Source organism: Mycena indigotica (genome assembly GCF_014461135.1).
Source record: "Mycena indigotica strain 171206Taipei chromosome Unknown Mind.scaff0008, whole genome shotgun sequence".
Lineage (NCBI taxonomy): Eukaryota > Fungi > Basidiomycota > Agaricomycetes > Agaricales > Mycenaceae > Mycena > Mycena indigotica.
The window spans coordinates 4474134-4487873 of record NW_023503007.1 but is presented as its reverse complement, the minus strand read 5'-3'; the positions used below and the strand labels follow the sequence as shown (position 1 = coordinate 4487873).

Here is a 13740-nt window from a genome sequence, read left to right as displayed (position 1 = left end):
TCAGTTCTAAGTACAGTATGCCTAATCCTAAACTTCACTTGTAACAGCTCTGCTAAAGTACATAGTGTTAAGCTGGAGTCCTACAGTATCAGAATGTATCCCTATGCTTGTGTCTGTCATAATACCAATATCTGCTTTCTGATGAAGGTTGAGCATGAGCCTTGTGATCATGACCACAGATATTCTATATGCAATAAGGGATGACCAATTGAAGCCAGAGAGAATATACGTAGATGTAAACCATGCCAGACTATCTTCAGTCCATTGCTGTATCCTTTTAAAAAGAATTTGCGCAGATAATGTAGTACTTACATCCCCAAGCTACATATGGAGCTCAGTGATTAACTGGATGTCTGAATATGGAAAAGAACTGACATAAAACATCAGGATATTTGCTAGGTTTGCCAATGCAATAACCCTATTATATCTTCAACTGGGGGGTCACACTAAGAAATGCACAAACAAACCCAAAATATAAGACACCGTCTCTGACCATGGTTATGAATATTGAGGAGTGGAAGTCTGCACTCTGATAGACAGAGCGTAGGATAGTTAATCCAAATATTGTCAGATCACAGATAAGTCTGCAATCAGTTGATACATAGTCTTTTTTAAAAATAAGTTCACTTACTCAACCTCCCAGGCAATTGCCATTTCTAAAAGGCATAAGTGACACAATATTGGCCTGGATATGGAACAACATACTGTGGGCACTATAGACACATAATATTAGATATATGAGAAATCAACCAGAGAGCAATCAACATACACAGTCTGTGGAAGTGCATATTGACATCCAGACATGCCTGGTGCCAGCACCCAAGCTTGCCCACCAATAGCCCACTACATTTCACAGATTAGTGTCTTTGAAGATACAGCTCATATTAAGAAACTCACACCAGCAACAGAGAGGATGATAGAGGTGCCTATAATCAGGATGGCAAATGTCCACTTGTTACAGTTATACATAGCATAGATGCGAAGGACTAGTATGACTGCAGCAGTTTTCATCAATATGGTTCAAGATCTCTCATATGAAATACTATACCACCAACAATGAGGCATTGCATAAGCAATAGCCCATCTTTGATTAGATTTCCGAGATAACATTTCTGTCCATGCACTGGTCATATTTCCAATACAGAATAGAAATGAGCAACCAACATCACTTGGGATAACTCCAAATGTTAGTATAACCATGTATACATTACTCGCAAGGGAAAGATAGCGCAGAGGGATAAAGAGGAAGAAGCTGAGGTGCTTGCGCTTGCTCCAGATGTGTTCAATTTCAGTTGAGATGGTGAGAAGGTAGTCATAAAGAAAGATGACTGGAAGGGATTATATAATGGCAGCAAGCCTAGATAGAAGAGAGCAAACCAAGAGGTACAAGGTACTTACCAGATATTTGTCCAGCGGCTGAGATATGATAAGAACAAAGATAAGAGAGAGAGACAGAAAGACCTACTGTCCCCAGATGAGTGATGTTAAGTCAGTAGCATCCAATGCCATGGAAGGGGAAGGCGAAGAGAATAGGAAAGAGTCCAGACCTTATGTTCTTAAATACCAGCGCATGTATTCATGTTGCGGGGATTCAAGTTGTGAATGTGATCATCCAAGCGAAGCATGGTAACACACTGCCTGCCAGTGACGGATGGGAACTGTCTCAGGACAGGTACCTTTGCAGCAGTGTTGTATTGGGAAGCAGCTTGGTGAGAGTGACGCACTGGATTTGATCATGGAAAGTAGCAGAAGGATCATGGATCCAGGTTATTCATTGGTGCAGGTTGGGCAGCATGATGGAATGGCGCGAAAATATCGGGAAAAGATGTCTATTAGTTGTTCTGGTTGTGCTGCCCGATTGAATGCAAAGGGATAGTATCAAGCATTACAACTGACCCGCAAACTTGAAGATTAGCAAGGACAAGATGCCCTATTTATATATGCCACGATGATGATCACAATGAGTGACAGACCCTGCAGAACGAGGACCGTGGACGACCTGACCTCCCGGGCGGCCTGTACATCATCAGCTCGCCTTCAGCGGAAGAGAACCGAGAAAAATGTCGTAAGTAATGGTGCTGCGTGCGACGGATTGGTACGGGTCACGTTGTGACCCGCTTTCCTTTGCTCCTCCACGACGCGCGGCGCAGCGCGGCATCATCGACGTGCCTACCGTCCTCCAACTATCTGACCCACACTCGTCCTGTATAACGCTACCATTTCAGAGGCCAGATGGCGTCCTTGGCCCGGCCACGTTGCACCGCCGAGCCGGCACGCTATCGATTCAAGTGACCTTCCTTTCGCAATCTTCCTTTCCTCCCCATGTACGCAAACCCAAATCAACCCCAGCCAATATACGCGGCACCCCGCGCGAGTGCAGGCTATAGTCCTAACCTTGCGGCAGCCCCGCTTCCTGGCCGCCACTCTCCCAACCCCCAGCCAATCTACGGTCTTCCGCGTGCAGGTGCCATCGATGGGCGATATAGCCCCAATCTCGCAGGCGGGGGACTGCTGGGCACCAGTCCCAACCTCGGGAGGGCGAGCCCAAACTTGTCTGGAGCCACTCTGGGCGGTGGGGGATTCGAAGTGGAGCGGGTGTCGCGCCCGCCATCGGCAATGGGAATGGGCGGTATGATGCCAGGTGGTGTAGGAGGAGGAGCGGCGTACGACCCCGAATTCGTCTACCGCGAGAATGTTTCGAAGCTCATCGCCGCAAAGACCCGTCCATTCAGCGTTTCGGGACGGATCCCGCTCGATCCGGCCCATTTGGTGTTGTTTTTCCGGGCGAAGGTGCGTTTCCTGCAAGTATACCAATAATTTCCTCATGCTCATCGTCTCCCACAGACTGGTACATCCCATTCCCTCGACTTCCCCATCGATATCGACTACAGCACCCCACCCGCACTCGACGTGCTAATTTCTGCATGCAGGACACACCAAGCACACGACACTGGCATTGCGCACGAGTCCTACTACTATCCGCCCAACCTGCCGTTGACACCGTCGGTCGAAATCGCGAACCATCCTCTCCTCGACGCTATTCGGAGTGCATTACTGCCCACTCTCCCAGTCGGAACCTATCTCACCGCCACGCGCGACCGCCTTGACATTCTTCTTGCTGGAGGGCGTCTCCCTCCTCAGCCTTCTGCTCAGGCTGTTGCTCGTCGCGATGGCCGCGTCGCCACGCTAAATATCACGCTGCCCGTCCGCTTCACGGGTGGTGCATTGACAGTCCGCTACCCATTCGATGGGCGCGTGGAGCGGCTGGATAGTGTCGGCACGGCAGCCGGCCAGACTGATCTGGAATGGACGGCATTCTTGGGCGAATGCGAGCATGATGTGGATGTGGTTACCCGCGGCTGCCGTATGTCTCTCTCGTACGCGGTGTTCGCAAAGACGTTTGGGGGAGTTGGGACGGCTTCGCCGTTCGTCTCGGGACGTGTCCCTGAATCTGTGTCGAGCCTCCCGCTCTTTACACCGAACCAGCCCTTCCTCGACTTGCTCCCACCGGTGCTGCAGATGTCCCGTGGCCGGAAAATCGCATTTCTGTTGGCGCACGATTATGAGGTGGACCCGTCTGTGGCGTTGGCGGAGAGCCTCGTCCCACAGGTGCTTTCCTCTCGCTTTCTTCACTCAGCAACATACTAAACAAGTTCCTTAGCTCAAAGGCGGCGACGCGCTTCTCCACATAACTCTCAAAACATACTTCAAGCTCACGCCCGCGCTGCACTATACCGCCGGCGGGTACCTCTGGCCGCTCGACCGGCCCGTGGAAATTTTCGACGAGGAGCCGCAGGCGCGCAGTGCTTATGCCCCGCCCCCGCCTGCCGATGCGCTCCGGGCACGTGTGGAGGCGAGTGGCGCGGTCCCGCTGAGCGATGCGGGCGTTCAGCTGCTGACGGACTGGCGTGCAGGACAGGGTAAGTTGTTCTGTACTCGCGGAAGAGTGCTGATTAGATGAAGCAGGTGTCGGTGTGGGCATGCCGGGTGGGCGGGAAGAGACACCTGTCGGCAAGGCGCGTGTGCATTTTGTATCCAATGGGTTGTTGGAGAAGTTGGTGGTGAATGTTGCGGTGGTGGTGTATGTCGCTTAGGCGGGGCAGGAGTGATTGAAATTCAATGTCAAGCTATATACTAGTAGTCCGGAAGTGAAGACTTTGTTTTTGTACAGGCCCTATATCCATAGTGGGAATATTTTTGGTGTTTGTGTTACACTAACAAAGAAAACATGGAGAATAGATTTTCAGTATGTCTAAACTTTCAAAGATGTTTGTTATATTCCCTTCAGGGCTCAGAGTGTTTTAAATGGTTTGTCAAGATTTCAAAATAAAAAAGAAACACAACAAAACCAGAAACACTAATAAATGTTTAAAACTATTTATAAATACCTCTTCACATCAGACAAAATTGAGCAGTTGTTCTGGCATAAATGTTGTTAATTTTTGTAACTAATATATTCAGGCTAACTCTCCAGACTTGCTTCAGTTCAAGCTCTGAACAAAAGTTGTTTCTGCCAATAAGTAACTCTGCTGCATACGTACTACTACAACTGATTCCAATGACAATAGACCTAAATATATATTTACATGGTTACACATATGAGATATGATATCTATTATTTGTTTATCAACATATTGGTTGTTTTTATATCACAAGACAACCCAATTATGTTAAAATCTCCCGGCTGGGGATTAATGATTAATACAAACAGATGTCAGTCGATGTAATGAGACACATTGGGGTTTTGGTGAAAATAAGCAGCACAAAGTTGGACTTATTGGTGGCAGATACAGGCCCAAATAACTGGGGCCGATTGTTATGGGCCTGATTTGGGTGCACGTGACTTGGAAATTACCCGATTGACTTGGAAACCTTATCGGGTAATTTCCAAGTCACATGCGCGGAAATCCGCGGCCTTGATTTAAATCCAATTGGATGACCACATTTGGTGCCGGTTTTCCTACAAATAAGTTCTGCTTTGGGCCCCGAGTCTAAATATGATCAGTTGAGAAGACTCACATATCTGACTATCAATCACTGGGGTGAGAGGATGTTTAGCCTAAATAAACAACATACACTCTTGTAATCAATAATCCAAAAAAGGCAATTCACTGCAAATATGCAACTGAAAGTCACTTCTCTAAATATAATTCAACAAGAGGATTTCAATGAGCTACTAAAGCTACTGTGCCACATCAATGTTAATTACAAACCATCTGCTAGAAAGAACTTGAATATCAAAAGTTTGGTGAAGTAAGTAATCAGGAAATTGTCAGGGGAACCCCCCTTTCGGCCCCTCGGAGACGCGTCTGTCCGGTCCGATTCCGGTTCCGACTCCGGTCCGGCCCTCCATCTCGCCCGCACAATCACCAATCTGTCAACACCCTCCCGACGGTCGCCCTGGGACCTTGCCTGCGACGCCGCCCAAGCCTTCTGTGCCTGACAGCGGCAGCTACGGACAAGCAGTATATAGTCAGCTCCCTAGCAGGCGGATCCTTAGAGTTTCTTCTCTTTGGATCCTCCCCTGCTCGGTCAGCTTCATTTGTATTCACTTACCAATGTTCACGCTTTGGATCCTCCCCTGCTAGGACCTTGATCTCAGGCCTCCGGGGTTGCCCTGGCCCCTTACAGAAATTCACAAAAAGCCTTTTGGGAACTTAGCACACAAGAATACAATAAAACACAAATACAACCGATGTTTACATCCCGGATTATTCAAATAACTTTGATTATTGGGGTCTCTTATGACATTCAATTGTTGATTGTATAGATATCTACATCCTATCTAACCCATAGACGGTTTGACAATTTCATGGCCATCGGCACGCCACTTGTCCTCTATCGCTGTAATGCTGTCCACCGTGTCGAGCACCGTCGTCTCCGTCGTGTGGAAGTCTGTCTTCTTCAGGCCAAGCACTGTTTCGACCCTCGCCCAGTCGAGCGTCAAGACGTCTGCCTCGGTCTTCACCGCCTCCGGGTGGGCGAGTAGCCGGTCTTTCAGCGCAGGTCGCTCTTTCCCGATATATTCCACGAGCTTCGTAGCTGGCCAGCCGTTCGGCGCGCTGACGAGGATGCGCTTCCGTCCCGCCGTGGCGGTTGCCGGCACGTTCGGGCCGATGGCGGCCACGTGTGCCGCTGCGGCATCGCGCACGTCGATGTAGGTGGTGGCCATGCCGAGGAAGGCGCCGTCGGGGAACAGCAGCTGGTACCAGAAGCCGACGGTGGACCAGTTGGTGTCGCGCGGGGAGGGTGTGCGTGGCACAGGGAAGTACTTGGTGAACGGGCCGAGAAGGAAGGTCGGGTTAAGGGTCGTGACTTCCACATGCGGGTGCGCGTCAGCCCACTCCCAGAGCGCCTGCTCCGCCAGTTTCTTGGAGGCGACGTAGACCAGCATCGGGTTGCCACTCCCGAGCGCGTATTCCTTCGTGATCGGGCTCCAATCTGAAACAAAATCAACACCCGCTCAATGCAACAATCAGTGGAGCACGCACGCTTGTCGCTGACGCCGTCACTGCCGCGGGCCGTGCCGACCGAGCTGGTGACAACGATTTTCTTGACGCCGGCCTTCTCTGCCTGGACTACGATGTTGAGCGTGCCGTCGATCGCAAGTTGAATTTGCCGATCAACGGCAACGCGGCCCGGCATCGGCGTTGCGAGATGCAACAGCGCGGAAACGCCGGTCCATTTCTCGGCGGGCAGTTGCTCCGTTGCGAGGTCCGCGATCTCTACGACTTCGAACCGCGCGCCAAATTCGCCGTAGGCGGTGCGGATCTGAGTCGCCTTGTCCCCGCGGGCAATGCTGCTGTGTGTAAGCCGACTGGCTGGAAGGAGTAGAGTGGATACACGCACGCGCGGACGGAGTACCCCTTCTCCAGCAACTGCAGCACGACGTGCGAGCCAAGGAAGCCCGTCGCCCCGGTCACGAGCACGGTTTCGGCCATTTTCACGTTCTGTTTTGGACTTGCTGGTTGTTTCAAGCTGGGTTTCTGTGCGGAGGACTTGGACTTGTCGGCAGGGGAAGACCCAAACACGCCGCGCCACTTATCCTTTAAGTGGCCCAGCAGGGACGCCCGACCCCCTTCCTTCCGCACTCCCCGCTCGCCGACCGGTCCCCGAGGCGGCTGCTCAGTCATCGCGGTGTTATTTTAGTCTGGCGGTTGATCACCCCTGCAGGGCTTCTGGGCGATAACGGGTGTCGCGCTGCACTAGTAGTGAAGGATGATATATGGAGAGTTTAAATTTATTGACAGCACTGGCGACGCTGACGAATGGCTGACGGAGCGATCCCACATGGGTAGCTTCGCGGCGCACCAACACCGATGCCGAACATCGTGCGCGGGCCTGGACCGTGGCAGCCCTCGGTGAAAGTGCGCGACCACAATCAGGATTCAGCGCTAGCAGTTTGAAGGGGAGCCTGCCAGGGGCTGCCTTTGCCCGCGCTACCGTTGCGTGCAATGGATTGAGCCTGGAGCGACGAAGCAATCAATACCTAGCGCGAGTCAGCGTCACGCTATCAGGCTATCTCGCTGCCGTCTCGACTTGTTGAATCTAGATTCCTTATGCGCATACCGGCCGACGCCGCCATCATATCTGTCAAGACACTCAATTCTACTAAACGCCCGGTGTCAGATTAGCTCGCCGTGAGCTTCTCCCATTGCCGTCTATTCCTACATGCCCTTTGAGGTCCCCGGGCTTCGGCCCCTGCCCGATGTCAGGTAGATGCATATGATATCATGACACGGAGGGCTTTGGGAGGCCTTGTGATGAAGATGTCGGGAAATGTGTAGAGCTTGCCGGGTTGACATGAATAAACTTGAAAATTCAATAGTGCATCAAGTAATATGATATGATATATATACTGTAAATTGGGACACCCATTACTAGTATATGGCCAAAGACTGTCCATACAAGTGACTTGAACACAAGTGACTTAATACTTTGAAGTATGTACTGATATTTCTACTATGAGACATATTTAGGTTGAGCTGGAAATACTGGTATATCTTTCAGATTGACTTAGGAGTTGCTTAGGAGTCCAAATTGAAACTTGAACTTTATGTCTACTGAAGCACCAAATTTGAAGATAATACACTGGTTGATTGGATATTGGATAGAATGTATAAATCTAGATTTCTGCTAAGCCCAGGGCTGGGTGTCTGGATTATAGTACTAATCCGACCGTAAGTACAGTACTTAATTTGAATTTTTTGGCCTCCAAGATAGCCAAAAAAAAATTCTTTTGAATTTATGTCAGACGAAGCTCCCTTTCGGCCCCTCAGAGATGTCTCTGGCCTGATTCCGTTTCTTGTGATCGCATCACTGCGCTGCTAATGTTCGTCACGGGCCACCTGCGGGTAAATCCTGGGTGGCCCGTACCCATCCCCACCGACAGATGTTCCCAGTGATAAGAAATAAAGCTGTTAAGTGGGAATGACCCTGATCAGGGCAAGACACATTGAGCAATCAATCAACTTGAATCAAGTGGCTGACTATATACTAATTGTCTGTAGCTCATGGGTATATTATGGCGTGGACAAGAAGATGGTGTTTTGAAATCTTTCATGAGATTCTGGGATGGCCCCGGATCTGTAAAGAGACAAGTTAAAGAGGTTACTAGAGGAATCCTGCCATTTCACATTATAGCTGGAAAATCAATACTACTGATTTTGTATTGAAAGTCAAATACAATTCTATACATTCTTATTTGTAAATTTTTTAACTAGTTTAACAATAAGGCTTGACCAAGGACTGTTGAGATTATTCTTCTTATATATATGAACAGAACATATGTACAGGTTTAGCATGGCCCTCACCAGTTTAAGATTGAAAGAACAGTCCAGGCACTGGCACCCTGAGGAATCATAATCAAATTGGCAAATTTTTAAAAGTTGTATTGAATTGCCAGTGTGTATATGTGGAAGAACAAGTACTGTACTATTTCGATCAATTTGGCATGTCACGGTCACACCCACAGTCATGCCGAGTTTTTGGAAACACCGGGAATATTTTTTTCTCAATTTTTCAGATTTTTGGGCGGCTTTGATTCCATCAAAAAGCGGTGATCCGTCCGAGTTAGTTCTTAATCTAAAGAGAATAAGATAAACTAATACTGGAATACCTTCTTCTTCCTTTGCGATTCTTTTACCAATTTCCCTGTCTAAACGTTAGACCGAGCTCGGCATCACGGACCCATCAATGATTTGCGCAGAGTTCGCACGTCACTCGGCTGTGGCCACGTCATCAACCTATTTTTTCTTCCGACAACTACCTCGACTGGAACTGTCTCCGTAGTTTGAAGATAGAACACGCTAGGCACCTAGCATCCCGACGTTTACGCAAGACTGGCGCTTACTAGAGACTAGACCGCGCGAGGGACTCTGCCCGAAGCGACCCGCGGCCGCTCGCCGGGACAGATCTAGAGACTATATGCGGCCTCAGTGAGCTATCGGTGACTTGGGAGTGCGAGGGGAGACTAACCCAGAGTAGAGCAGGATCTGCAGGTGTGTGTTTCAGCCTCCGCGCGGGTCAGCCGCCCTCTATCGCGACGCACGCTGTCGATACACATCTGTCTCAGCTGGGTTTCGCCGAAATGTGTCCACAGCATGTGAGACACTCCTACGATGGGTCAGCCCCGATGCTACATGTAGCACACCTAGGAACCACACGACGCCCCTGAGGGTAAGTCCGTAGTGTGCTGTTTAGGCCTGCGCTGACTGACTCCTGCCGAAAACAGCGCAGGCTCACTTCAGGGAACACACATCTATCCAAACTAAACTCGCTACGTTGCCAACACCCCCTCGTTGCTGTACGATGATACAACACAATGGCGGACCCGTTATCGTTGCTAAATGGCCCTCGCAAAACTTTCGCGACATCATTTGATTGATTGCAATCGGGGATGCGCAGCGGCGGTCGCATCGCGCCAGAACACATACCAGTCACAAGAGGCCTCCGAGCGCAACTGAATGCGGCCCTGGCCCAACCCAGCCTTCGGTCGGCCTCGGGTTGAGATGTTCAGGAAATGCAATTGAGACTGTAGGCGCGACGGTGCCTTAATGCTGGGATGTGTCTGACTCCAGAGCCCACACAGCTTTGAATTTAGCTCTAATCTGACTTTATAAGGACAGAGACGACAGGACGAGGATCTCCAGCGACTCACTCGACCCGCGATGACCCTCCTTCCTGTACTATTCCTTTCTGCGGCGTCGGCATTAGCGTCTTCTTTACCTTCGAATTCATCGTCCTCCCTTATCCCCTCTTCTTCGTCTCTACTATCGCTTCCCCGTCCTTCTGCGGACTCGTTATCATCTCCTGCCTCCGCAGCGCGCTCAGCCTGCCAATCGATCAGCAAGTCTCTTGGCAACGCGGTCGTCCTGTCGAGCGGCACTTCCGAGTATAACTTTACGCAACACAATGCGTGGAACTTTCAAAACACCCTCTTCGCTCCGACATGCATCGTGTATCCACGCAACGCAGGGCACGTGCAGACTGCTATGCGTGCCATATTCAAGGCGAAGTCGCGCTACGCGGTTCAGAGTGGGAGCCACAGTGCGGTGAAGGGGTGGAATACGTAAGTTTATCCTTGGTGATTTCCTCAAGTTGACTCATGTCGTGTGCAGGGTACAAGATGGTGTCTTAATTTCGTTTTCGCACATGCAAGCCGTCTCGTACGACGCCAAAGCCCAGTCTGTTACCATCGAGCCTGGTGTCCATTGGGGTGCCGCCACAGACCAGCTTTCTGCTCAAGGTGTTGCTGTCGTTGGCGGACGCGTGGGAGATGTCGGGACCGGGCTCCTTTTGGGCGGCGGTGTTTCATTCTTGTCTCCCGCCGAAGGGTGGGCAGCGGACAACTTCTTGTCGGTTGACATTGTGTTGGTTGACGGAACACTGGTGACCGCGACTGGGACGAACAAGTACTCCGATCTATTCAAGGCACTCAAGGGCGGCGCCAACCGCTTCGGGATCGCGACCAAGTACACCGTCCGCGCTGTGAACGTGGGAACGAAGCAGGACACGCCGTTCTTTGGTGGTGTCACGATTTTTGACGGCAGTGCCGCCCCAGCTCTGGCGAAGGCGACTGCCAAGTACACTCGGACCGTCACGGACTCGAAAGCGTCTCTGCTTACGACGATCTCCACGACCATCACAAACGGCACAGTACAACAAGTGTGCGTGCTGTTCATGTTCTACCGCGGGACATCTCTGCCCCAATCTATCTTTGGCGACTTCCTCGCGATTCCTAGTCTGCAACAGAGCCTGACCCCGCTCACCTGGACACAAATCCTCCCGCAGACCGACCCCCCACAGTTTGTTTCATCCGCCCGCGGCTTCGTCCAACACGTGTCCTCTTCCGCGCTGACCCTCCCTCCCGCCTCTTCCGGCCCAGCGGCCCCCGCCGACCCCGCGGGCGACGCGCTTGTCCAGGATGCCCTAACGCACTACCTGAATTACACTGCCACCTTTATCAACGCCAAGTCCAAGTCTGGCATGGGCAACGCCGCGCTTACCCTGACACCCGTGCTCGCGTCGCAGCTCGCCGCCGGCCGCGCCAAGGGCGGGAACGTGATGGTATCCCCTGACCTCAAACACCCGTTCCTGATGGTGCAGCTCAGCGAGCAGTTCCTCCCCGGCGTGAGCGACATCCCGCCGTTCGTCCAGGCGGGGATGGACTTGTTTTTGAAGCAGGTGCCCGCGAGCAAAGGCCTCCCTCTCTTCATCAACGAGTGCGACAAGAAGCAGGAGGTGTTCAAGAGCTATGCGGGGTACGAGTTCCTCAAGGAGACGTACAGGAAGTATGACCCGACGCGATTTAACGTGCAGTTCACCGACGGGCCGAGCGGGCTGTGAACTGTGTGATAATTTATTTTCCGAGGACAGACCATCACTCATTTGACTGTTTATTGTGTATTATTTGTCCGGAGAGTAGCGTACTTGAAGCTGTTATAATAGCAAGAATATAATCATCTCAAATCATCCATACTACTACGATTCCGTAGTGCAGTTCAAGTACCTCTATGTCAGGATGAGGTGTCAGCTCTGAGAGAAAAGTAGAGCTCATGTAAGTATGACAAGTAATGAAATATATCAAATGTTTCGCGTGGATACACACTGGGGTTTCTGTCAAAAAAATGGGCCCTGAAGTGAGATTTGTCTATGATAAATGGTGAACAAAGAATATGCATATTGTCACAACTTGCAGAGATAACAAATAAAACCCCAGGGAAGTAGCCCTGATTTGTAGGCAATTGGGCCATAGATTAAGTCATCACTCAAATCCAATATCAGCTGACTATTTTGTGGCTATGATTTGTAGCAAATAAATGCACTAAATAAGGGATATAAAGCCATATATATCATTATAGGGTAGAGCATGGGTCAGGGTCAGGGTACACCAATTTCTGAACCTGGCCAAACCTGGACCCTTTCAGGGTCAACCCGGAGGGTCTGACAAGTAATTGTAATTCAACATTGAATTCACTATCTAAATGTGATTTTTGGGATTTTTTCAGACATGAAAAAAGTTAAGTCACTTTATGTGACATGTGACATGTGAGATATCAGTAACTGTATTTAACATGCTCAAGATCTTGAGGAATAAGCTACATATATGGTGGGAGTGTAAGGGCAACCCCGGAGGCCTGAGATCAAGGTCCTAGCAGGGGAGGATCCAAAGTGTGAACATTGGTAAGTGAATACAAATGAAGCTGATGTAGCAGGGGAGGATCCAAAGAGAAGAAACTCTAAGGGTCCGCCTGCTAGGGAGCTGGCTATATGCTGCTTGTCTGTAGCTGCCGCTGTCGGGCACAGAAGGCTTGGGCGGCGTCGCAGGCGAGGTCCCAGGGCGACCGTCGGGAGGGCGCTGATGGATCGGTGATTGTGCGGTCGAGATGGAGGGCTGGACCAGAAACACCATCGGAATCGGACCGGAATCGGATGCGTCTCCGAGGGGTCGAATGAGGGGTTCCCCGACAGGGAGTCAACACTTTGTGACAAGCCCGAACAGGGAATTTCAGATATTGAATAGCACTTGAGGATGTACAACTATAGAAATGAGAAAGAGTCAATATACTCAGAGCCTGATACCCTTTGAGCCCTATGGGTTAAATTTTTATTTTCTTCAAGTTGGCCGAAATGAAGGCCAATTTGGCGGATTCTGCTGACTAATTATCATGTGCCATCAAAAATCTTTTATTTCTTGTCATGTCGCCTATTCATGGCACATAGAAAACAACGAGTCAAACCTACCCGTGATGCTCGGGGAGCATTTCCGACTACTAACACACACTATATGAGTCCTATCACAGGTGGATCTTGATGCAGCAAAGGAGGAGTGGGCAGCAAAGGTTGCTGCCCAGCTCAAGTCCTAGAACTAATGAGCAGCTAGTGATTTGGCGGTTTGCTTACATAATCCATCAATAGTCTCATATGACGTCGTAGGGGAAAATAGTTTCCCTCTGTGTCTTCCTGGAAGTGACTTTGATTCAACGAATGGCACAGTAGTATAGAAACAGGGAGGTGAGGTGTATTTCAGGCTCCTAAACCAGCCCTCGTTGCAGAACAGAATCCGAGAGGGTATTTTTTTTGACCAAATATGTATCAAATTCATGGAAAATAAGAGATGTGGCATGATGTTACGGAAAGAAGGATGCAGGCCGCTCTGCAAGAGGGCTGGCCCAACTAGCCCGGGCTGCATCGGTGCGACGTTGTTATCCCCGGTTGGTACCTCCATATCTCGTCCAC

The 13740-nt window shown here is 50.2% G+C and overlaps 3 protein-coding genes across 3 annotated transcripts; 2 read left to right on the top strand and 1 right to left on the bottom strand.

The window, feature by feature from the left end:
- Nucleotides 1–2322: 2322 nt before the first annotated feature.
- On the top strand, nt 2323–4094 carry MIND_00982800 (uncharacterized protein; the record flags this gene model as incomplete). The annotated part of the gene is made up of 4 exons (XM_037366437.1): nt 2323–2790; nt 2845–3609; nt 3662–3920; nt 3964–4094. The coding sequence occupies 4 exons, from the start codon at nt 2323–2325 to the stop codon at nt 4092–4094; spliced, it is 1623 nt and encodes a 540-aa protein (XP_037217849.1).
- Nucleotides 4095–5785: 1691 nt separating this feature from the next.
- On the bottom strand, nt 5786–7133 carry MIND_00982700 (Epimerase domain-containing protein; the record flags this gene model as incomplete). The annotated part of the gene is made up of 3 exons (XM_037366436.1): nt 5786–6441; nt 6492–6799; nt 6850–7133. 3 exons carry the CDS (start codon nt 7131–7133, stop codon nt 5786–5788), a joined length of 1248 nt encoding a protein of 415 aa, XP_037217848.1.
- Nucleotides 7134–10169: 3036 nt separating this feature from the next.
- Nucleotides 10170–11847, top strand: MIND_00982600 (FAD-binding domain-containing protein; the record flags this gene model as incomplete). Its single annotated transcript, XM_037366435.1, has 2 exons — nt 10170–10570; nt 10620–11847. The coding sequence occupies 2 exons, from the start codon at nt 10170–10172 to the stop codon at nt 11845–11847; spliced, it is 1629 nt and encodes a 542-aa protein (XP_037217847.1).
- Nucleotides 11848–13740: the final 1893 nt, after the last annotated feature.